At 46.3% G+C, this 24,467-nt stretch overlaps 1 protein-coding gene across 1 annotated transcript in view; it reads right to left on the bottom strand.

Moving 5' to 3' along the window:
* Positions 1 to 312: 312 nt before the first annotated feature.
* The window catches only part of SV2C (synaptic vesicle glycoprotein 2C), a gene marked incomplete at both ends in the record, with an annotated part of 109,553 nt that continues 85,398 nt past the window's right edge, over positions 313 to 24,467 (bottom strand). The window contains 7 exons of the mRNA XM_080925623.1: positions 313 to 496; positions 12,790 to 12,949; positions 13,400 to 13,603; positions 14,790 to 14,923; positions 18,861 to 19,025; positions 22,741 to 22,829; positions 23,502 to 23,612. Of these exons, the coding sequence (XP_080781749.1) occupies positions 313 to 496; positions 12,790 to 12,949; positions 13,400 to 13,603; positions 14,790 to 14,923; positions 18,861 to 19,025; positions 22,741 to 22,829; positions 23,502 to 23,612 (1,047 nt within the window). The remainder of the gene's footprint in view (positions 497 to 12,789; positions 12,950 to 13,399; positions 13,604 to 14,789; positions 14,924 to 18,860; positions 19,026 to 22,740; positions 22,830 to 23,501; positions 23,613 to 24,467) is intronic.

Here is a 24,467-nt window from a genome sequence, read left to right on the forward strand (position 1 = left end):
TACATCTCACACCAGCACAGGCTTTTTAGGTTCTTGGTGAATGTAGTCCTGGCCAATCGGGACATTTTAGGAACACTTTCACTGGGCACTGGGAAGCAGGAACATTACAGTTAGGAAAAGATAACACCGCATGGGGGGGGAAAACCCTGCAAATCACACTGGAGGGGTAAGACAATAAACAGCTACACTTTACGTCACAGCAAAAGTTTGCATTCTGATACTTGGCCACCTTGCTATACATAAAGACTCCGAAGCCTTGAGTCAGACAATAGGGCCGACCCAGGGTGGGAGAAGGAAATGGCTTTTGTCACATCACATCAGAACCTGGGTTCGTGTGTCGGGCAGGCGCAGCCCCACCAGTCCTCCACACACGAGCACAGTGGAAGCCAGCAGAATGGGGATTGCTTTCGTGATGCTGACCAAGGAGCCGAATATTAAGTTCCCCAGGACGGCCGCCGCTTTGCAGAGCGCGTTCAGGAAGCCGAAGCCCGTTGCTCTGCAAGAACAGAAACACAGACAAGGTTTAGAAAATGTTGCTCAGGAGCCCAGCTTTAGACTTACATGTTTCCCCGTGCAGCCACTCTCGATGGTCCTTAGGTGGTTTGTGCTGTATGTCAGTGAAGCAGTTAATTAAATGCTCGTTCGCAAAGGCCCGTGTTTGATTTTTAAACAATTAAAGTCAACTGAATTTTCAAGAGGTGTGTCTTCCTCTTTAGGTACCAAGAAGGTGAACCAGCAGACCTTCATCCCTAGTGGATGGACAACAAATGCCACCCAAGCAAGCCTGATCTGGAATGTGGAATGTGAGATAATGCCACCCTTGGGCTGGGACATGGCTCTGTAGGAGTAAGTGCTGACTGTGATTGGAGCAGAACTCAAACCCTCCGAGCTCATGTAACAAAAGCAGAGCCCTGCATGCCTGTAGCTCCAGTGTTAGGCAGGTAGGAGGCAGAGAAAGGAGCCAGCCAGCCTAGCTGAAAAGATGAGTTCCTGCCTGAGAGACCCTGTGTCCAAAGAAAGAAAAAAAAAGGAAGGAAGGAAGAGAGGGAAATAATAAAGAAAGATGATACCCAGTGTCCTCCTCTGGCCTCTACCTATATGTGCACTTGAACATAATACATGCACATACATAACACACACACACACACACACACACACACACACACACACACACACACCACTATCATTTCCTTATTGCAGTTCTCTGGGAGATAGATCTAAGTTACAGAGAGTCAGACTGTGGGCCTAAAGATCTTGTCTGTTGTGTGTTAGCATCTAAGACCTGCAGGCATGTGAGGTCCTTCCTCTTCCTGTCTCTTGTCATCTGGTTCCTTCCCTCCCTCACCTCTCCTCACTTCTTTCCGTTTTCTCTCCCTCTGGGGATTGAACCCAGAGCCTCAGGTACACTAAGTTTTGTCCTATCACTGAGCTTCATCCTCAGCCCGGACATGTAAATTCTTTGGAAAATAAAAATCTTCATCTGTTTAGTATTCACGTGTTGGGTGGTTTTCTGTGTCCCTTTGGGCAGGAAACGTCAATTTCCCCATAATTTTACATCTACCGCCGACATCACGAGCGTATGTAGATTTCCTTCTGGCATTCTGTCAGCTGGCTGTTTTCTGGCTACTTGCTGATTGTCAGTGGGGATTAGGGGCAGATTAAATGTCCAGCATTTTTAAGGTATGTTTCCATTTAACTTACAAAGGAAATTAAATCTGCTGCAGAATGAAGCGGTTAGCACACACCTTTCCACGAGCGATGTGGCAGCCTGTAGGTGTGGGGTTTCCCTTGACAGATGCTCATCATAGCTCACACAGTGATGTTTCCTGCGCTGCATGTTCCCAAATCTGAGAAATGCATTGTGGTTGCTATGCAGCCAGCCCCTTGCTATGTCACGGAAAAAGAATCAACACCCCCACAGCCACCTCATCCCTGTGTAGTCAGGAGGCCAGTCTGGGGGTTCACGCACTCTACCATTGATCCTGCCGACTCAGACACATCTAAAAAGAGCAGCAACAACAACAACATAACCCACAATTGGTAGAGAGAACTACACGCCCCATTTCTCTACTGACATAGAGCTCTAGTGTAGAGAGAGCAAGGGTTCCTGCCTTCCTTCACCTCTCAATGAGAAAAGAGAACAAGATGATCTGTTACCTCTCTGCCAAGTCTGCCCTCTACACGGCTCTTTAGCCAGACCTCGTTCTCAGTTAGACTTTAAACAAGTCTTTAGCGTGTGAGTCCTTATCCTATACGAACCCCGCTGCTTCAGGAGCTCCCGTTCCCACTCTTTCCAGATGCTTTGATGGGCTAGCATCAACTAACATCGTCATCAGTAGACATCACCCACCATCAACACTAGGACTCGCTGGGTGTTTGACAAATAGAAGATGGGCAAATTTGCCCCCCCCCCCCAACATGGCAGCACTCAGCATAATCTATTGTCTTAAAAATCTGCTGAGTGCCACTGGTTCAGCCCTCACCCCCACCAGCCGTGGCTCCCCTCGGTCCTTTGCTTGACAAACTGTCAGAAACCATCACCTTCATCTTCTGGTGTTAAGATAAAGCACATCCTGTTGGGGAAAACAGCTAGAGCGTGAGCGTCGCTAATAAGAAAAAGGAAAATATTCTCTTGCTATGATGGAGTCTAGGACAGCCAAGCTGCCGAATGACCCTTATAGGATTAACATCTGGGCTAGAGTAACCATATGTCACCAAGCCACAACCCTCTGCTGTTACTCAGAGCTGGGGACAGGATGGCTGGAGCCGTCTGGGTGGCATGCACGGCTTTCGGAGCATCTGGTACCCGAGGTGTCTAAAGGAGAGGTTTCTGAGAAAAAAAAAGACTTATTTCCTGACATTCTGTGTCTTCGTTTCCCAAGCTGAAGCAGTCCTTCAAATAAAATCCAGTGTCAGCATTCAAGAAATCCTGCCTGCCCCTCTCTCGGTACTTGAATTATTCCTTCAAATCTGCAGCTGGAGGGTGGGATGCTCCGTGCATCCAGAGGCCCAGCTGTGCTATGAAAACCATCCCCAAAGCAAGTCCCCCCTGGGGGCTATCTGCTTTCTCTGAAGTAAGGCTTTCCGTCAGCTCAGCTCTGCTTTTCCTTAAAGCAAGGGTATTGCTTTTGCAGGCCACCTCATGCTTCCACAGAACGCTCCCACACCCCGTGACGGCAGGGGCTTGAAGCTCTGGGAGTCTCTGCTTGATTTCTCCCTACTAGGCTGGGTCCCGTTTTCTTTTTCAGACTGAGATTTTTACCCAGGCTTCATCAAAAGGGAGAGTGAAATGATGTTTCTCACTCTGCGTTTTTGGCTTCTTCCATCCGGACTTTGTTTTCTATTATTGCTTGCACACATCTATAACACATAGACCCCTTCCTTATGCTACCCCATGCCTCACTCTGTCCTTATCCCAAAAACTCTACTGTGTCCACTCCCTGAGGCTGAAACCTGACTGGTTCTTTGGAGGACTTCACAATTTAGTGGGTTCTAGTTGAGTTACATTGTTCTAAGATTCGATTAATTACATTTTATTTTATTATTTTTATGTACGTGTATTTTTCCTGCACATGTATCTGTGTATCACTTGTATGCGGTGTCCAAGAAAGCCAGAAGAGGGCATCTAATCCTTTGGAACTGAAGTTATAGACCACCGTGAGTCACTTGTGCACTGGGAATCGAACCCGGGTCCTCTGAAAGAGCAGTTGTTGCTCTTAACTGTCTACAGGTGAAATTATTAGGAAAATTATTAGGTGATGCACTTTGTAGAGGCCTAGAATAGCAGAGTTCAGACTCCATTCACAAATGTCACCTGCTGAAAAGAAAGAAGAAAGCCTTCTCTCCTAGGCTGAGCTTCTGGAAGGAGTGTTTTGGTTTGTTTTTCCCCGTTAACATAGTCAAGTGATCCATAGAAGTTATAAAAAGATTACTCAGGACTCAGCATAGGGCATCTGGAAAAGTACAGGCTGTGCTTAAATCGAGGCTGCATTACGATGTAAACATTCATCTGGAAACGGGTTATTCGAAACACGTGAATTTCATTCGTCTCAGAAACAATTCTGTGAACAAAGGCTCCTTTCCCGGGTCACCTCAGAGCTTTTCTGACACTGGAGCTGCTTGATTTTACAAACCACAATGCTGACTGGCCTACAAGCCTGTAAGTGTTTTGTTAAACAAATATCTTAGGTGCTCCTATGAGCCTGCTCTCCTCTGCACTTTCCTATATTCATTTCGTGATTACTCACTAAGTACTTTCTTATTTGTTTGTTCATGCACCAGGCTTCCCTTGAACTCTCCGGCTTCCTGCTTCCGCCTTTCGCCTGCTGGGATTGCTGGTGTGCACAAGCATGCTAGGCATCGAGCAACCAAGCATCTCCTATGTGCTAAGTGCTGCTCTGTGCTACAGACCACAGAGTTGAAGGTTGCCTTTCCACAGAAGCAGGTGAGGGCAGATGGTGACCACACACACACACACACACACACACACACACACACACACACACACCATGTGCAAAGGACGAACAATGCTATTAGCGTGAGAGTCTGGACAGTCTTGGTGTGGGTACAGTCAGGGAAGGTGTCTCAGATGCGTCAGAACAAGACTGGCCCTGTTGGGACATCTGGGAATGACCTGCAGAAGGACGACAGGGCACTCTTTCCTCACCCGTTTGTTTTATGTCATGGCACCCACTCAGTCCACCTTGCCACACCCCAAAGACTTCCTTAATGCCAGAGAGGCTATCTCTGTCCAGCCCCAAAGTGCGTGTTTCCTGCCTTTGTCCATAGCTGTTGTCAACCTAGGGTTAGGATGGCGAGCTGACCCATCTAAGGTACGAGGGCAGGTACAAACATCCCACTGCTAGATACCACTGGAAGCAGTGCCTCCTAGATTTGGTGGCATATGCTTATAAACCCAGCACGGGGGAAGCGGTGGCAGAAGAACTGCAAGATTAGGGCAGCCTAGGCTGCATAGCAAATATATTCACCAGCCTGAGCTATATGGGTGAAACTGTTTCAAAGTAAAACCACAAGAAAAAGAAACTTAATGCCCCATAGCAAAGGCAAAGGGCCACATCCACAGAGAGGGCCACATCCACAGAGAGGGCCACATCCACAGAGAGGGCCACATCCACAGAGGTTGGATTTGATTTCACTCCAGGGGTCTAGGCGTTGGCAATTTTCAGTTCTAAGAGACCACAAGGTATGGCCAGGACTGAGAATGTGGTTACCTTTGCAGGGGTGGGTGCCTTTTAAAATTGACTTGGGTGTACTGCTGAACAATAGAGAAAATGACAAAAGAAAACATGCATTTCCCCACTGCCAACAAATCATTATCTCTCCTGATCCTTTTCTGCCTGTTTCAGTCATGCAAATGATCACAAGCTGAGCTTTTATACAATGTTGCTTTCTTTAAAAAAAAAATCACCCACATAAGGCTTTGTCTCATGTTGTTTGTGTTTGGATGTTTCCTTTAGCATGTAATCACCGTTTCTCTAACTGCACCCTTGGCTGCCGTGGCTTCCAAACTCAGGGTAACATTGATGATACCATAATTAACACTCAAAGACACAACAGATTTTGTCTGTGTTTATTAGGGAACACCAGGCAGGGTAGAGCAGCCAGGAAAAATGCTCAGGATTCTGCTGCTTAGTGGAGGCTGGCAGCTGCAAGATATGCTGAGGCTATGAGATGGGGGAGGGAGGGAGGAGGACAGAGACAGAGAGTGACAGAGCCAGAGAGAGACAGAGAGACACAGAGAGAGAACAGAGCAAAAATGAGAGGGGGCTACTCTTTTGAGATTACTTCTGCTTTGTTTGTTCTTTCTTTCTTTTTTCTTTCTCCTTTCTGTCTGTCTTTCTTTTTCTCCCCCCCCCATCTCTCTCTCTCTCCCTCTCCCTCTCTCTCTCTCTCTCTCTTCAAGGCAGGGTTTCTTTGTTGTCCTTGCTGTCTGGGAATTAACTCTGTAGATCAGGTTGGCCTTAAACTCATAGATCGGCCTGCCTCTGCCTCCCAAGTCCTGGGATTAAGAGACAGGTGCCAGCACACACCGCTGTGCTCCTGTTTCTGGTTGCTTTTATTGTTGCTTTTATTATTTTTGAATTGAGAAAAAAATGTCATACACTATATTCTAATGACCCCCCCTCATCCTTCCTACCTCCACATTCTGTTTCTTTGGTTTTGGTGGTGGTGTTTTGTTTTGTTTTAGACACAGTCTCTGTGTAGCCCAGACTAACTTGCAACAATCTGGCCACAACTTCTGACCACGAGGACTCCAAGCCACCGGCCACCATGCTGGCTCCTGCTCCTGTTCAGTCTGCTTTTCACGAGTCTTATTTAGTTATTTTACCAAGCACCATTAGCGTCTCCCCAGCTCTGCCTCTCTTCTCTCCTGGCTCCTCAGGGTTCCTTCCTTGATTCTGCCCACACTGATTCTCTTAAACACTTACCTGCCGCAATCCGGGCATCTCCTGACCTGGAGTTAGCCTCCCATAGGCTGGCTACATCTGGAGGTTTTTGCAGCTGCTCTCCCTGAACCTTTCTCAGAGGCATAAGGATGCCTGGGATGAGCAACTTCTTGGCTGCTTCCAAGCATGCCGGAAGTAGATTTTTGAAGCATTTAAGTGGGCAGTTTTGAGCCTTTTCATGGGTACTAGTTGGAGGATGTCTGTTTATTTGATGCTAAAATACCAGCTTGCTTTTTTTTTTTTTCCTTCAGAGAATTCTCAGGTCAGAAGACGGAGTGCAGTTGCTTGTTCTTTGTCTCTGTATGAGCTCTCGGACTGAGCCCTTGCACATGTCAGTCAGGGAAGCCACTGATGTGCTGTGTGCCTGTCCCTCCACAGCTTCCTGATATTTAATGGGGAATGGATGTCTTGCTGAGAAGAGTAGCATCTTCCTCCATGAGGCTAGACGCAACCCTGACTAACCTGCTTTCCTCACTCCCTCGGGTGGAAAAAGAGCTTCTCACATCCTGTGGGCTGAGCAGTCTCCCTAGGCTCAAAGTGGCCGTCCTTGTCACCCCAAAAGTCCCTCTACCATCAAGGGACTTCCTGTTACGTTTTACAGGTTCCTATTCCTGTTACGTGCTCCTGCCGAAATAAAACGTTCCCATGAAACCCAGGCAGTAATGAGAGCCTTTGTGTCTTATCACCGAATCTGAGAAACCTGGCTAGAAGGTGTGGGCCTGGGCCAGGTGAAGAATAGAGCGGCCAGGAATTCTGGGCAGCACTCGGGAGTTCATTTGAGGTCAAGGACCATTCCTGCTGATGTGTAGCCCGATAACCCGAGAGCTTCTGGTTTTTATGTAGGTTTTGTTGTCTTTTTGGATTCAAGGCTTTCTTTGTTAGGTTTGGTGTTGTTTTACTCACCAAATCCTCCAGATTGGCTTTGACCTTACTCTGTAACTTGGGCAGTTCTCCAACTTGCAATTCCCCAGCCTCAGCCTTTCAAGAGTTGTGATTACAGGCATGTGCCACCCTCCCTGGCTGGCCCCAGGGTGGCTTCCTGAACACAGACTCCACTCTGTGTCTCAAGCCTCCTGGGAAGGAAGAGGGCCACACACACCTGCCACCTGTCTGAGGCTAAGTGACCCTGGACCAGTTACTCTCATGCTGGGGTCTCCTTCTCTCCTCTGCAAGGAGGTAAGGATAGCTACTCTTGTAGGGTGCGGGCACTGGGTAAAGTTAACACAATGCCGCAGTCACTGTTCAGGTCACAGGGGAGGGAAACAAGGTCCTGGGAAGGCAAAGGGACTTGCTCCAGTGGGGCCTGCACCTGGATCCAGATGGTTTTCTTTCCTCCACCGGGGCTGTGGAGCCAGCAAGACCTAGCAATGTGATGTGAGGGAGGAAGCTGACAACCATGGAGCCAGAGATCAAGTGGCAGAGGGACACTGAGGGGTCAGCGAAGAGGACACAGGACCACTGTAGTCTATCTCCAGGCGAATATTTTATAACATATTTTTATATAAAAATTTTTATAAAAATTTTTGTATTAGGTGTTCTGTTTTTTTTTTTGTTTGTTTGAGACAGGCAAAGTCTATGTAACCTAGGCTCCTCCTCCCTTTGACTTCCAAGTGCTGATGCATGGGCCATTATGCTCAGCATAAGGTGTGTGTGATTCTTTCCTTCAGCAAATAAGGAAGACAGAATCCCATTTTGAAGAAACCATTGCTTAAGAGTCAGATAGTGTGCAGTAAAGACACGAATGCCCCACCATCACGTGCTTTATGGTGTGGTTCACTAACAGCTCAGAAGTTAAAGGAGGCTCATCAGGACTCAGCAGGCAGGGGGTGGCCACACTATGTCGTAGCAGTGGACACGAGGGGGGATGCTGGTAGGCAGGGGATGGGTTTTTATTGGTGATATGAGTAAGGTTTAGGGCATGCAGTTGATTGGGAACAAAGTCCCGTCCTCAACATAACAAGCAAACAATCAGGTGCTCCCCTGAACCCGGCACCCTCAAACTGTGGTATAGTCCTCTTGGTGTGATTCCAGGTCCCAGAGCACACATGCCCTGCACCCTAAATTTGAACAAGGACTCGGACACCCAGTGAGCTTACAAGCTGGTGTTTGTGTCATTATGTCTGTGGCCCTCTGATTTTCTCAGGGACGGGTTTTTGCCGCATAGCTCAGGCTGGCCTGGAATTCCTACATAGTTTAGATTGGCCTGAAATTTGTAATCCCAATCCTCCTGCCTCAGTACCCCGCCAGTGCTGGATTACAGACACAGACCACTATGCTCAGACCTCACTCTCCCGAGACAAAAAGAATGACTCTGCTGAATGGCCAAAGCGTGAGCCTATGGGAAAATGCAAAGGGATGGAATGGACTGTCCTGGTAAACGGGGAGGGAGTGCATGGGTTGGTGACAAGAAAGCTGTTGGTAGAGGGGACCCAGCATGACATTTACTTCATCTTCACCCCACATCTCAAGCAACTGCAGCATAGCCTAGCTGAGTGGCCTCCTACCAATGGTCAGTAAGAGAGCCAAGATGGCAGGCTGACTGTGAGGAGGGAGGATATGGAAATATCTGTCCGAGCAGCCGCAATCCTGAGGAGAGGGACTTAGTGGGTTAATTCTGCTCAGTGGTTAGCCCACTGAGAAAGAGAAAACTCCCATGGGTCGGGGTGACAGCACAAACCATCACGACTGGCAGGGGTTGCCGTGTGAGCTGCCGGGAGTTTACTTCTTTGGGATCATTGCTGGGCTGGGCAGACATGAGAAGTGGCCGGAGAGAGGCAGGGATTTACTGCAGGAAGGACATACACCCTGAAGACAGGCGCTTGTGTGAGCGCAGGTCACCCCACTTTCCAGGTGAGGGCTCCTGGGATAGAGAGCCTCTAGGATGAAGGACACAGAAGTGTGAACTCAGCAATGGACACACGGGGGCAGCAGAGAGCCACTGGCGAGACGCACCAGAGCATACAAGGCTACTTGGCTACACTTAGGATTTGATAGGAGGTTACAGCTTTGACAAGAAAGGGGGGGGGGGGGGGGGATTAAAAATAGAAGACTGGGGAGACTGAACGATGTATTAACCCGGTTTAGCCGCTCCTCCTTTGTATGGCCCCTTCCCCTCATATCCTGAGGGCCTTGCCGTTTACGGTTATCTGTGTTGTGGAAGCTCTCTCAGATGTCACCTTACAGAACCTACATCTCCCTGGACGATGCCATTACAATGGTGGTTCTCCTTCCTTCCAGCATCCTCCATGTCCCTGGACAGTTTCACCTTTCTCTATGGCACTCAGTACCAACTGATATGTCATGTTTGCTCTGCTCAGTTAGTAGCTTATCAAGTGTCTTCTCCAAACCAGTGTGTAGGCTCCATTAAGCTTCGGCTTGCAGTCTGACAACCACTGTATCCCAGCGACTGAAACCCCCCTCGGGGTCCCGGATATGCATCCCCTAAGTATCTTTCTGATCAATTACTCAATGGGCCCTCTCCCTAGTCTTTTTCTGCGTCCGACATAAATATCCAAATGCCCATTGGGCAGCTCCACTGACACATGGAAATTCAACCCCACCAAACGGAACCGACCATCTCCCTGACTCTGAATGCTCTGGTCCCCCAGAGTGTCCCTGCCTCAGCATGACATAACCATTGTCAACTGGGCAAGTATGCAGTTTTCTTACCTGCCCCCCCCCCCCCGCCAATATTCACAAACATGTGGAATTCTGACCTCTCCTTTACCCCCATCTATGTTTCCTTCTCAGGGTGCATCGCAAGTGAGATTCCTGCCTCCCCTCTGGGCGTTGAGTGAGCTCTCAACCTATGGCTGATTTGTTTGCATCTCTGTAGGTCTTTCTTCTTGTCCTCATAGAAAGCTCAATGCATTGGCCTCTGTGACTGAATTTCTGCTGGATTTTGCTAGCTCTCTTCCTTCTAGGGTTTTTCAGGTGGCATTTCCCAGACCACCTGCTCTGCCCATCTCTTTAAATTTTTATTAATATGACTACACTGTCTCTGTCTTCAGACACACCAGAAGAGGGCAGCAGATCTCATTACAGACGGTTGTGAGCCACCACGTGGGTGCTGGGATTTGAACTCAGGACCTCTGGAAGAGCAGCCAGTGCTCTTAACCACTGAGCCATCTCTTCAGCCCTCTGTACATCTCTTTGCATGCTTGCAACCCACTATTCCTCAAGCCCAAGTTCAGGTACTGCTCTTCCAAGAAACCCTCTCTGACACAGTACCTCCACATCCCCAGTAACACAGCCAGACCACGCTGTAAGTGTATATTTGTAGGAAGCCGTTGGTGCCAATAGATGGCGCCAGCTTCCCGCCTATTATTCAGCCAACAAAAACCTTTCCCCTCGTGATGCTTTTAAACCACATACGTCATAGCCCACTCTCGGGGCACGCTAATGAGCTACTGGAGGATGCACCAATCAGGTAGCAACACAAGTCTCTTAGGCATATATGAGCAGTGCATTTCTCTCCCACACGAGAGTCCCCTGCTCAAGAGTGCTGTACAATAAAGGTTGTTCGTGGAAGAATCCTGTTGTTGCACGCCTTTTCCTTCCGGCAGGGAGTGGGGCGCGAGACATATATTCACGTAACCGTGCATTTAACCTACACACACCTGTCCTTCTTGGAGAGGAAGCATCCTGCGGGGCTTACCTAGCCCTTGCACATCCAATCCCTTTCTGCCCTCTTTATGGAGGACCCAGGTGAACACACACAGCAAGCTTCCCTTTACTTGGCGTTTCACCTTTCCAACCTCAGGACCGAGGCCAGTCAAGCTTATCCAGAGGAAGCTCTTACTCTATCCTTGAGCTTTTTTTTTTCCTTTTTTCTTTTCAAAAGCCTACAGCCTCGCTTTAACACAGAGGGCGTGACTTAAAAATGTCCAATTTTGTGGGCACAGGTTTCAAAATGAGATGCCGATGAAGGGAAATGCAGTGTCCTCCTGACACTTAAGAGTGAGCATAGGGGGATGGGTCCAGGGATGCTGAGTGCAGACTGTACGGTTCTCACTGCCGGAGAAAATGATGGAGAATCTACAGGATGGGAATGAGAATCTTTGGTAAGTAGTGTTTTAGGGCCTTGGGTTTTGGATGTTCTATAGGAAGTTAGGCATATGGGTACAAATACAGGTCCTTTATGCCAAGAAATGCTGTAAGATGTTCCTGAGGAATAATTGCATGAGTCTTCCCTATGCAGGATATACCCAGGGGTGCGATAAACTGACCAAATCAAGGCACAGGATCAGTTACAAAGCTCAAATGTCTCTGGGTAGTCCTTTTGGTTCTTTGGCGGGGAGGGCATGGGAACACCCTTTCTTTTCAAAGACTACAGAGTACTCCAATGCAGAGGACTTCTACGGCAATAAGACATGAGACTTAGCATGGAATGAAAGATGGCACAGGGCATGTTTCAGCTAACGTCAGATGGCAAGACAGGACTGTAATACATTGAATGTAATTATTCAGCTGCTGAAGTTCCCCACAGCCTCCTCTGAAACGGTCCCCAAATGTCTCTTCTGGGGACTGTATGAGTAACTATTCCAGCAGCAGACTTCTTAAAAAGAAAAGGAATGTGGGCAAGTGCGTACATGTACACACGTGCGTGCGTGTGTGTGTGTGTGTGTGTGTGTGTGTGTGTGTGTGTGTGTGTGCAAGCCACAGTGCATTATGGAGGTTAGAAGGCAACTTGAGGTTTTCCTCTCTTTCCACTTGTCCTGAGAGTGTCTATTATTAGCTGCAGCCTAGGCGGCTGGCCTGGGAGTTTCTGGGGCGTCTCCTGGTTTTGCCCCTCCCACTAGGAGCTGTGGGATTTCAGAGCACTGCCTCTGTGCTCAGATTTGTGTGGGTTCTAGGTCTTCGAACTTGGCACGGCAAGTGCTTCACCCACTGAGCCCTCTCTCTAGCCTTCCTTTTACAAGTATCAATAGGTTAGGCTTTCTTCCAACAGTACCTAGAAAAGTCCAGAGACACCTTCCCGAAACCTCTTAGTAGTTGCTTGGTTTATAGCACAGAAACCTGCAAACATAAGATAATGGCCTTCACAGGACTGAGAAGTCCTCAAAATGCTGGCTGAGGCAGGCTATTCAGTCTTAATGTTCACTGTTATTACAGCTCCCTGTTACTGTTAGCAAACACATCAGATCACGGGTGTAATTAATTTTCTCTACTGCCCTAAAAACTCCTGCTAGGAACCTTTTAGAAAAGATACAAGCAAAACCTACAAGTTCCCAACCTCGATATTCTGTGGATTTTCACTGCCGTGGGAGTGGCAGCTTGCTTATTTCTGTAATGACATTTCAGTGGTCCCATGTCAGCCTACCTCCGGTCTGTGGGGTACAGTTCCACCGTGACTACATCGAGAGAATTCCACGCTGAGATGGTCAGTCCATTGTACAGGCACAGCATGCCTATCATCATGGATTCACTGGTGCCAAACCACAGGAAGAAGCAGCTGATCCCCGACAGCACCATGGAGCCACCTGCCATCAGAGGACAAAAGTTGGAGTCTTTCCTGTCATCTCGGCTGATGGAGGACCTTTGGGCTTGGAGCTATCTCAAGAAGGTGGTTTCGTGGGGGAAGCCACAGACCAGGTTCCGTAAAACTAAGTCCAAGTGCATCCACCTGATTGAAAGGCAGTCTACAAACCTCGTGCATGCAGCCATCCAAAGGCACAGTACACCTTACTCATCTACTTAAGCAGAAGGATATACATTAGTTACATATAACTAGGTTTTCGGCCTGTAACTCGTGGGGATTGCTTGTATGAATTTTAATTAGATACAATTTTCACTCCAGTTCAGTCCCAATGAAAGGCCCAAGGGATTCCTTACAAATGTGCATTTCTAAGGGACAGAGACAAGGCAGGAGACTGGTTCTCTCTGGATCACAGGGGCAGCTCCTCTCCTTTTTCATGAACGTGAGCACACACCTAGCATCGTTAAGCGCCCGATCCTGTCCATCAGGAGAGCAGACACGATATTTCCTGGCAACACTGCCAGTGTCCCAAGAAAGTTGACAAAGTAAATCCAGTAGGCACTGTAGTCATCATCAAAAGTAATCTGGCATCCCGTCTTGTTGTAAAGAAATGTGCAGTTTTGAAATTCACTGTCTATGAATTTATAGGGCTCAAAATCTGTAGAAAGAACAATGACAAAAACATCCATTAAGCTCTTGTCAGATGCAAGTAATGGATATGGAAGGCAGCAGAAGGCCGCTGAGACACATCAGCCAGGAGTCATGGAACCACCAGTTCCTGGAGCATCCCATGGCTGGAAAAGGTTGGACTTGCCAGAACATGAGAGCTGGGGCAGGGGGATGTCATATTACAGAGCAGCAGCAAGAAAGACTCCCTCTATTGGATAGGGGATTTTTAGGGGCTCTGAAGTACACAGAAGGAACAAGTCTCTCTTTGAGTCCTTGAAGCTGCAATGTATAGTTTAAGGTCAGTGTTGATAAAGGCAAAGAAGAATGAAGACAAAGCTGAGGTCACCAGCATTCCTTCTGTGCCTTCTGTTGCTGTGACCCATCATAGTCCTTGGCATCCTCTGCTCCCTCAAAAGATCTGGTCTTCCGGAGTCCAGTGGGTTAGAAGACAATGCTTCACCTCATTCTCATTGGAGGGGGGGGGGTGCGGGGGGAGGGCAGAACTGGCTCTTGACTAGGCACCAACAGGGCAGGTATCACACTCTCCAACAGTGCCAGGATGTGGTTCTAGATAGCCAGGTGAGAATGGGAAAACACCCACACTAATCACATATGCCAGGGCTCCAAGGTTGGCTGTTGGTTACTATGACACTACTGTGACCACTTAGGTTTTCTAATTCCAACAGTCAGGCAGCAGAGGCAGAGGCAGGCAGATCTCTGAGAGTTTGAGGCCAGCTTGGTCTATAGAGCAAGTTTCAAGACAGTCAGGGACACACAGAGAATCCTTGTCTTGAAAAACCAAACCAAAATAAAAAAAAGCCAAAACCAAACTAAACTAAATCAAACCAAACCAAGTCAAACCAAACCAAACCCAAAGGCATCTATCTATCTACCTACCTATCTACCTATCTATCTATCTATCTATCTATCTATCTATCTATCTATCTATCTATCTCTTAACTTGGGTGAGCCTCTATATTAAACCCAAAAAAGCAAAACAATACCAACTTGCTTTTGATTCAACCAATACAGGGAAATTTTTGCTTCACACTTTAGTCCTCCCTTGCCACTCAAGCCTCTAGGCCCCCTGTACCACCAATATGACATTTCTGCCTAAAGCCCTTTGAAGGCTCCCTGCTCCAACTGAAGTAGTGTTATCAGTATTGGGAACCTACCTGTGTTCTCAAAAAGGGTATCAATAAATGTGCAGTTCTTGAAGTAGGTGTTGACTGAGGTCACGTCGTCAAAGGTGCAGGACTTAAACACTGAATCTTTGAAGGTTACTGATTTGAACTTGACTCCGAGGAATCTGTATAACACACACACACACACATATGTACAAATGAACTGATGTCAATGGTTTTCATTTACTTGAGTTCAAAGCTAACTCTAATGGATTTAGAAACATGGCATTATGCTATAACCTCCTTTAAGTTATAAAGGGCATCTTGGGTTTGTAGGGTTTTCTAGGCTTCCCCTGCTTTGGCCTTGGACATACTGATTTGTCTGGCTGTGCCACTGTTTAGTGTTCTTTCTTGCCAGGAGCAGTAAAAACAGACAAGCAAGTTGCTTATTTGCAGTGGTGGCAAAGGCTCTCAAGAGCTAAGCATCCTTTCCTTGTGGTTCTGAGCTGTTTTGTTATCATCCCTACCATCTAACCCCTTCACCGATTCTTTTTTTTGGGGGGGGGAGTCTCGATTGATTTGTGAATTTATCTAACTTGGAGATGTGTTGGCATCTGAACTTTATATTTTTACCTAGATTTATGTATTACAGTGACAAAGATTGAACCCAGGGGCTTGCCTTGTTAGACTAGTACTCTGCTACTGAGCTTTATCACTAGCCCTCCTAGATTCCCAGTAGAAGTCTGTGTCCTAAGTTTAGAACCTTAGATGGCAGAGCATGGGAGGGGTGACTGATGAGGAGAAAAGGCACACTCAATTCCTTCTCGCAGGCAAACCACAAGACCCCCCTTGACTTTGGAAACACACAGAATGATAACATGGGCTCAAATACATACTTAAGGCACTACAACAGGGATTCTCAGTAGTGAAGATGATAATGGCCTTAATGAGCCTTAAAGGAGCCTGTGAGTCATTCAGAGAGAAAGTGCACACCACCAAGTCTTGTTTCTTTAGTAAGAGGCTCCTCCTCCAAGGCTCTCTCAGAACATTCTGCATACAGAAAAGGAGGGATTCCTTACATTATCTATAAAGTCTGCCTGGAAGGTGATCCAGGTCAGGGTATAGACTCCCCACTGGGGAAAACTGCACTAAACATGAAGCAGTATTTCATAATTCTCTGAAAGACACCCCAACCCTTTCCCTATCATCTAAAGTGTATAACAAATGCAAAAAATAAGTTTGCAAGATTTCCTCTTGTTTGAAGTCCTAATAACAGCCATCCATCCGTCCATCCATCCACCCGTCCGTCCGTCCGTCCATCCACCCATCCATCCATCCATCCATCCATCCATCCATCCATCCATCCATCCATCCATCCATCCATCCATCTAACCAACCAACCAACCAACCAACCAACCAACCAACCAACCAACCAACCAACCAATCAGTCTCTCTGTCTTCTCTTCCACTTCTCTGTATGTGTCTAAGTGTGTGTGCAAGTTTGTATGAGAGAGTGTGGTTCTGGCATATATGTAAAGGACAGGGAAACCTTTAGTGTTATTCTAACCCTTCTACCTTGTTTAGAATAAGGTCTCCTTGTTTTGTTTTGTTTTTTTTTTTTCTTCTTCTTTTCGTTGCATATAGCCCAGGCTAGCACATAGCCCAGGCTAGCTAGCTGTTGAGTTTCTGGTGATTCTTCTGTCTCCACTCCCATCTCTCTGTAGGAGTGCTGGACTACAGATGCCTGTGAAGCAGGTCTGGCTTCTGTGTGGACTCATCCGGCTTTCCTGGCAAGTATTTCACCTCCCAGGTCATCTCTTCAGCCTGGCTTTGGTCTTTTCAGACAGATTTTGGCTGTGGAGCCCCAGGCTGACCTCAAGCTGACAGTCCTTCTGCCTCTGCCTCTTAAGTGTTGGGATGACAAGCATGTGCCACTATGCCTAGCTCAAGGATTTTAAGGTAAAAATTGTTAAAATTATTATTATAGTATTAATATATTGGACATTAATCAATAAACTGGACATCCAGCTAAGAATGTTAATAAATATTATTAACATTGTGACTGTTTCAGGCACAAGCAATACTTAAAGTTTTTCTTTTTTGCTGTTGTTTTTGTTCTGAAACACGTTCACATTTTGTGGTTCACACTATGCATGGTGCTGGCCTCAAGCTCGACACCTTTTCATCCCAAATGCTGGGACTGCAGGCATGCACCGTTACACCTACTGTATCTTAGAAACTGTACTGAATGGTTTTGTGTCAACTTGACACAAGCTGGAGTTATCATAGAGAGAAGAGCCTCAGTTGAGGAAACACCTCCATTAGATCCAGCTGTAAGGCATTTTCTCAACTAGTGATCAAGGGGGGAGGGCCCAGCCCATTGTGGGTGGTGCCATCCCTGGGCTGGTAGACCTGGGTTCTATAAGAAAGCAAGCTGAGCAAGCCAGGGGAAGCAAGCCTGTAAGCAACATCCCTCTATGGCCTCTGCATCAGCTCCTGCTTCCTGACCTGCTTGGGTTCCTGTGCTGACTTCCTTTGGTGATGAACAGCCATGTGGAAGTGTAAGCTGAATAAACCCTTTCCTCCCCAGCTTGCTTCTTGGCCATGATGTTTTGTGCAGGAATAGAAACAATGACTAAGACAGAAACTGCTGATGGAAAAACAATACTACGGGAAACAAATATTCATCCCACAATCTCAGAATCCAATGCTCAGGGTTCTTTGAGGGGTGACTGAGGCCTGTGTTGTGAGTTCTGGGCTATGGCAAGAAGGCCTCTCCTTCTGGTGTCTTAACTACCTACCATGATGGCCTCCACCCACCCACTTTCCATAGAATGGTCCAAGTTCTTCCTTTAATTTAATACACTTTAATAATGAAGCTGAATGGTGGTGGCACACGCCTTTATTCCCAGCACTTAGGAGGCAGAGGCAGGTTCTGTGTTCAAGGCCAGTGTTGTCTACATAGTGAATTTTAGAGAGACTCTATCTCAAAATACCAAAACCAAACCAAACCAAACCAAACCAACCAACTAACCAACCAATCCAAAAGACACCACACCCACAAAATATTTGAAAAAAAATTGAAAAACATATAAATAAGTAAAATCATCACACACACACACACACACACACACACAGAGAGAGAGAGAGAGAGAGAGAGAGAGAGAGAGAGAGAGAGAGAGACAGACAGACAGACAGACAGACAGCAGACAGATAGACAGAGACACACAGACAGACAGACACACACACACATGATGATTAGGCCTCTCATTAAGTTGGTAATTATAGCAATGCCCCCCATACTGCCGTGGTGGCAAGTGTCCATTATCCAGGCTACAAGAATTCTACAAATATCTTTTTCACCTTAATAAACAGGTTTTTACATTGGGTGAACTTTCATTACCCCCCCCCCCCCCGTCATTTAAAAAGTTAAGACAATTTTCTAAGAATAATGAGCTACCGTGAGTTCATATCAGTGTAGTTTTGCTCAGACGATGCATAAATGAACATGGTTACCTTGCCTATTCCCTTTTCTCTTGGAAAAGATGAAGCAGACCCAGCTCGCTGAGCTCCTGGTTCTCCTAAGCTTAGGAAGCACCCGGGTTTTCTGCTCCCTAACTGACAGGTTCCCTGACACACCAGAACTCCAGCTCTGCACAGTGGAGACCTGAAATGCAACCCTTTTTCAGAAAAGCAAGAATTCCATGGACACTCCTGTGTCTTCCCTGAATCACACAACTCTCTCCTCCTTCCTGTTTCCTTCTGTGGGCCCCTCTTTTCTTCTCTAACTTGTCCATTACACTTCAAAGGCCTCAAAGTTCTCTTTTTCCTGGGCTGTTAGCTTATATGAGGTGACTCTGTTTCAGAAGGCTTGGTTTTTTATTTTACTTTTGCTTAAATTCCAAGAGGCAGATGATTGATTTTCTGCCAGTTTCTGAAGTAGTCTGAAGTGACTGACATGTGTGTACCTTTAAAGCAAATTTTAAGTTATTAAAACTCATCCACAAGTAACCACTAATACAGTTGGAAACTTCCAGACTTCAGTTATTATTAATTGTACTCTGCCAAGAAGCCGGTTTTTGTGACTAGCTAGCAAGTTAAGTTTTGTCAAAGTTTCTACACCTGCCATTGTCGTATTCCATTCCAGTGTGGATCTGGTTTTCCATGGTAAAGTTAATGCTGAAGTTTGCATATTTATCCTTTTGCACATTCCTAGTTAGCAGTGCATACTGGTCAGACTGGAGATGTTTGATGACATCAGGGAACCAAACGGACAATCCATAGTACCTGCAAGAGCAAAAGAACATGTTTGTAACAGCACACGCAAGGTCTCCCTCACATATCCAGAATGGCAGAGGTTCCTAGAAGCACTTCCAGGTATGACTGGCACCTTGAAACATTTGAACAAATCATCACACAATATTTGCTACGCTACTCCACCCCTTGCAGAAACGAAGTAGAGAGACAGCCAGAAAATCTAAGTGTGTAATACCTGCAGCCCCTTGGGAAGGGATGTGAATCCCACCCTGTGGTCTGAGTGTGTCCCACTGTGTTATTAAACAAGGCCTTTGGGCAGCATGTATTGACTGAAACACATGCATGCTGGCCCTGACATTATTCATATCAGCCTGGGCTCCACTGAGGAACCCTATCTCCTAGGCGGATGAAACAGAGTCCTGGGATCCAGGAAGGAAGAGGTTACAGGATGGACTGTGACTAGTGGGGCATCTTTCTTGTTCCCTACATGACTGTGGCATTACAAGAGTGCAGTAGGAGCCATGTTTCCCAAAGTGGTTCAAGGCAACAGAAAGGGGCATTCAAGCCCCCTTTCTTTCTTCTTCTCTTCTCTCCTCTCTTCCATTCCCCCTTCTCCTCCCCTAGTCTTCTCTCCCTCACACTGGACTTTCATTCTGACACCAGGTCTCATATAGCCCAGGTGGCCTCAAATGTCTTATGTAGCTGAGCATGGCCTTGAACTTGTAATCTTTGTGCCTCCACTTCCCTACTGGCGGGGTCAGAAGCATGTGCCACCATGTCTGCTTTACAGGTGCTGGGGGATTGAACCCAGAGCTTCATGCGTTTCAGGTAATCCCTCTACCAGCTGAGCTACCTGAATGGTCAGGTTATTTCCAGTCCCTGCTGCATGATCTCTAATGTGTGATTTAAAAAGCTGTGACATGCTGTTGGCCTATTAGAAGCCACTGATCACACAAAGCCACAAAGTCCCTGAAAGATGGCCACTCCATTTTGAGATGTGCTGGTAGCACTGGATTTTCAAGAGTTTAAAAAAAGGATGTAAAATCGGTTATTGATAATGTTATATTGATCACAGATACTACTTTGGACCAAATGAGTTGAATAAAACAGTATCAAAATTTAATTTACATAATTTTTGTGGGTATAGCTACCAGGAATGTCAAAAGCAATGTGGTTAAAGTATATTTGCATCAGATAGTGTTACTCTTATGTAGTAGATTTCAACTTATGACATCTGGAGCCACATCCATGAACTTGACCTGACCCAGGACATGATGAATCTAGGGTGAAGTGCACAAGGGGATTGCTCTGTTGTGATACTCATATGCCCATGGGAGAAAATGGTTTTACTGCAATGTGAATTTTGGCCCCTTGGCTGAGTCTTGGCTTACCACACTTAGGATGATTAGGATATAGGCCTAAATACCTTCCATAGGCTGTTGCTCAGGTACAGCAGGATGTCAAGTGCCTATCACACCATGGGTACCCAAAAGAACAAATGAGCCATAAGTATCACTATTGTCACTAGGAACTCTCAAGCATCTCCTCTTCAAGTCCCATAGATTCCCCACTCCCATCCCTCGGTGCTCCTCACTGCCTATGCATTGGCGCAGTGTGGGTGTGAGGGTGGTCACTGAGCAAACAATGACTCGGGGCTACAAAACCAGTGGGTTGCTCTCTGGTTAGAGTCACAAGGCAAAGACTTGAAGCTGAGGAGGGAAACACATTATCTCGGGAAGTATACCACTGAAGACAGAATATTAGCTGATGTTTTATCTATTCAGCAAACCTTTGCTGAATGTCCTTTCATCAGGCGGTACTGAGATTTTAGGAGGGAAGATGTAACACTTAAATTCTTATCAGCAATGAGTAAGTTACCCAGATGAACACCAGGCACTGGCTACACTGAAGGCTACCCTTTTTGTCTATCTTTGTCTTTTTCATACCTAACTCTGCACTGAGCTGATGATAGGAACCCAACACTACTTATTTTCCTCTCCATCTTTCTTCTGAAATTATATATTTTAGAAGCTGGGAGAGATTACTTGACATACCTCCCTCCTCCCACCCCTGGAATTAGTAATGGAGCCTATGACCTCACATATGCCTGGCAAGTGCTGAGCCACTGAGCTAGGTCTCCAACTCGAAGTCTCTGAACAGCCTTGGAAATGGGGAATGAAATCACATCATTAACCATAGCAGGAAGGATCCCTGCCCAAAGCCTTCTCCTTTCCCTTCCTAAGACCTTTCCAACACTAGGAAAGGGATCCTCTGATTCCTTTATGATGTTAAGAGATGAAAACTGCATGGTCAGCACTGGGGTCTACCAGATGTCCCACTCTTTGTGGCCTGAAAGTACATGCAGGGCTATCACCTCTTTGTTCTTCCTATATGGGTTAGGTGGCAGAGTTTTACACATGCTCTGAAGTAGAGATATTATGTATTAGTAAATAAAACCATGAGTTACTTGCCCCCCTCCTTGAATTCTTAGATAACATATATGGTAGTTTTATTCGTGGGACAACTATTTACTGAGCTCCTTTTATGTATCTCATTTTACACACACACACACACACACACACATACACACACACACACCCTCTTCCTTTCTGCAGACCTAACTTTTATAAAGTCTTGACATTCTGGTTGATAAGTCTTAGTTTTTTTTTTTAAAGAATTATTTATTAATTTTATGTATATCAGTACGCGGTAGCTCTTCAGACACACCAGAAGAAGTCAATGGATCCCATTACTTGGTTGTGGTTGTAAGCCACCATGTGGTTGCTGGGATTTGAACTCAGGACCTCTGGAAGAGCAGTCAGTGCTCTTAACCATTGAACCATCTCCCCAGCCCTAAGAAAGAAGTTTTTAATGGCTACATGATTGCTCCAGCCCTCCTGGAGAAGTGAGAAGGACCTGGAAACTGCGGAGATGGCTCAGCAGTTTCCAACCCCTGAGCAGCCATCACAACATGCTGGCGTTCTGCAAACACATGTAACTCCAGATCCTAGGAGTCCAATGTTCTTTTCCAGTATCTATAACACATGTACCTATGGCCGCAGATATGTAAATAAATAAAATAAAATTTAAAAACACAAAACCCCTTTGCCTAGGTCAGAGTAGAAAGTACCATGAGGAATAATCGGTGAGTGTGGAATGGAGGAACAGTGATTTTTAAAGAGGAAGGAGAGAAGGAAGGAAAGGTGGAAACAGAGGAGGGAGGGAGGGAGAGAAAATGAAGACACAGGGAAGTTAACTCAGGGAAGAGGTGAAAGGGTGAGGGAGTGAGGGCAGCTGCCTGGTGGAACAATGTCCTTGGTAGAGGGTAGTGCAGCCAAGGGGGGAGGGGGTGGTGCAGCCAAGGGGGAGAGGGTGGTGCAGCCAAGGGGGATGGGGTGGTGCAGCCAAGGGGGAAGACCATTGCTCTCAAGCACAGGAAAAAGCAGACAGGAGGCAGAGGGTAGCACACAGTTGAGTCACCCAGGGCTTTATGTGACTTCCCAAATGCCAGATGGGTTTCCCAGCAAGAGCAATAGAAGGGTTATCTTATTAGTTATAAATACTGTAACTCATCAAATTCTAAAAGAGCTGAGCTTTCACAGGGCAGTATTCTAGCAAGTTCGGAGAATTGAGTCATGATTCTTGTTTTTAAAGAATGCAAGTTTAAAAAAGACAAAGAGAGAAATGACCAGGACCTACTATAGGACAGTTGATTTTGTCCACCAAGAATTCAAATATCACTTACCCAAAGGACAGGGTGAACCAAACAATCGTAAGCTTTATGGTGTTTTCCCTGACTGGGTAGTTGAAGCACCTCATAAAAGTCAACCAAATCTGTAAAACACCAGATGGTTAGTTTTCTTACACAGTTACACAGTTGAACTTTCCAGCAAATTATAAAAGAGCTGAGTTCTTAGCTGAATTGATTTCAATGAAAATATAAAACCTTAAAATCAATACAGAAGCAGAGGTTGGGGTTTTCCTTCCTCCCTTCCTTTCTCCTTTCTCTTTTCTTTCTTCTTTCCCCTTTCAATACTGGTCACTAAACCTAGGACCTCACATGTGCTAGACAAGTGCTCCACCATTGAACTACATCCCCAAGTCCCCCTTTACTTTGTTTGTCTGTTTTGAGATGGGTTCTCACTAAGCTGCCCAGGCTGGCCTTGAACTTTGAATCCTCCTGCCTCAGCCTCCTGGGTACCTGGAATTACAGGTCTTACCCACCATGCCTGTCCAGGAACGTGCACTTTTCAGAATTTTGGAAGCCAGTAGATAACAAGACAGACTTTCATTACCCTAACTCTTGGCCTGACACCTTCCTTCCTCAAGGTGGAGCACATCTGCTAGCTTTGAGCCAAAAGGGGTCCCATTTCCTGGTCCTAGTGCAAGAGACAAGTGTTCTAGATAGACGGACAGTCCTCTTCATTGGAAAGGCATAGTCAGTTTTCTTTGACCACCCTTAAAGTCAGATGTTGATATACAGGTTGTTACGCAATGCATACTTACTCCATGCAGCTCTGTGCGGATCCGAACAAAACACCTCCTGTACCATGTTCCTGTGTCGCTCTCGATTTCAATCAACTCATCTATTTGTTTGGGAGTCTTGATCTTATTTACCTGTGGGCAGCATCAGAGTGCAGAATGCTGAGTTTTCCCCTGGGGAGTCACATTCAGGTTAGTTATTTTACCTAACTCTTAGCAGAAAATGGTACTTGGTAAGAATCCTTCATACGCACAGGAACACTGGCAGAGATCTACAGATGCAAAGGCCATCTAAAGGAACTGAATATGACTTAGGGAGGGGGATGACACAGAGAAAGGGGGAGGGGAGCAAGTGGGATGAGATGACAAGAGACACATGCCTTCTACTGCATTATTACTACAAAGACCCATGCCAGCAGATCAAACAGCCAAGAGACTGGCTTCTGCATTTACAGTTACTCTGCTTTATCTGGGAATGGGGGCACCTAACTATTTGATTAATGATTAAATGTCGACTTTCAGGCGTAGATCGTCACTATGACCTGTTCTTCCTTTGGCTGCAAGGCAAGCCAGTGGCTGTCCAGCAGACCCCATAGATAACTGCAATGGAAGATGTTTCTATTGAGAATTACCAACCCCAACACTTCAGTCACATAAGGTAAAAGATAAAGGTTCAGTGTGACAAGGCACAACTGTGGCTTGAAGTAGTAGCCTCTTGGAGCAGACTTTCAATACCTGGAAAGAAAGCTGGGGGGTGGGGAGGAAAGAGAGAGGAAAGATAAGGGGTCGAGAGCTCACCTTTCCCTGCTTGGGGATAAAGAGAACATGGGGTGTATGGGCTGAGTGGTCATTTCTGACTAACCTGCCAATATTCTGTTGGAGATAACTGTTTGGAGGATTGTTTTTTCAATTGGTGTTTTTCAAATTGTGTTAGGTAGGTTGTATCTCCTTTTGAGTATATGAACAAAGTAACTTTACCAAAAACCACTT

The sequence above is a fragment of the Micromys minutus genome, assembly GCF_963924665.1.
Source record: "Micromys minutus genome assembly, chromosome: 11".
In the NCBI taxonomy this organism is placed as follows: Eukaryota; Metazoa; Chordata; class Mammalia; order Rodentia; family Muridae; genus Micromys; species Micromys minutus.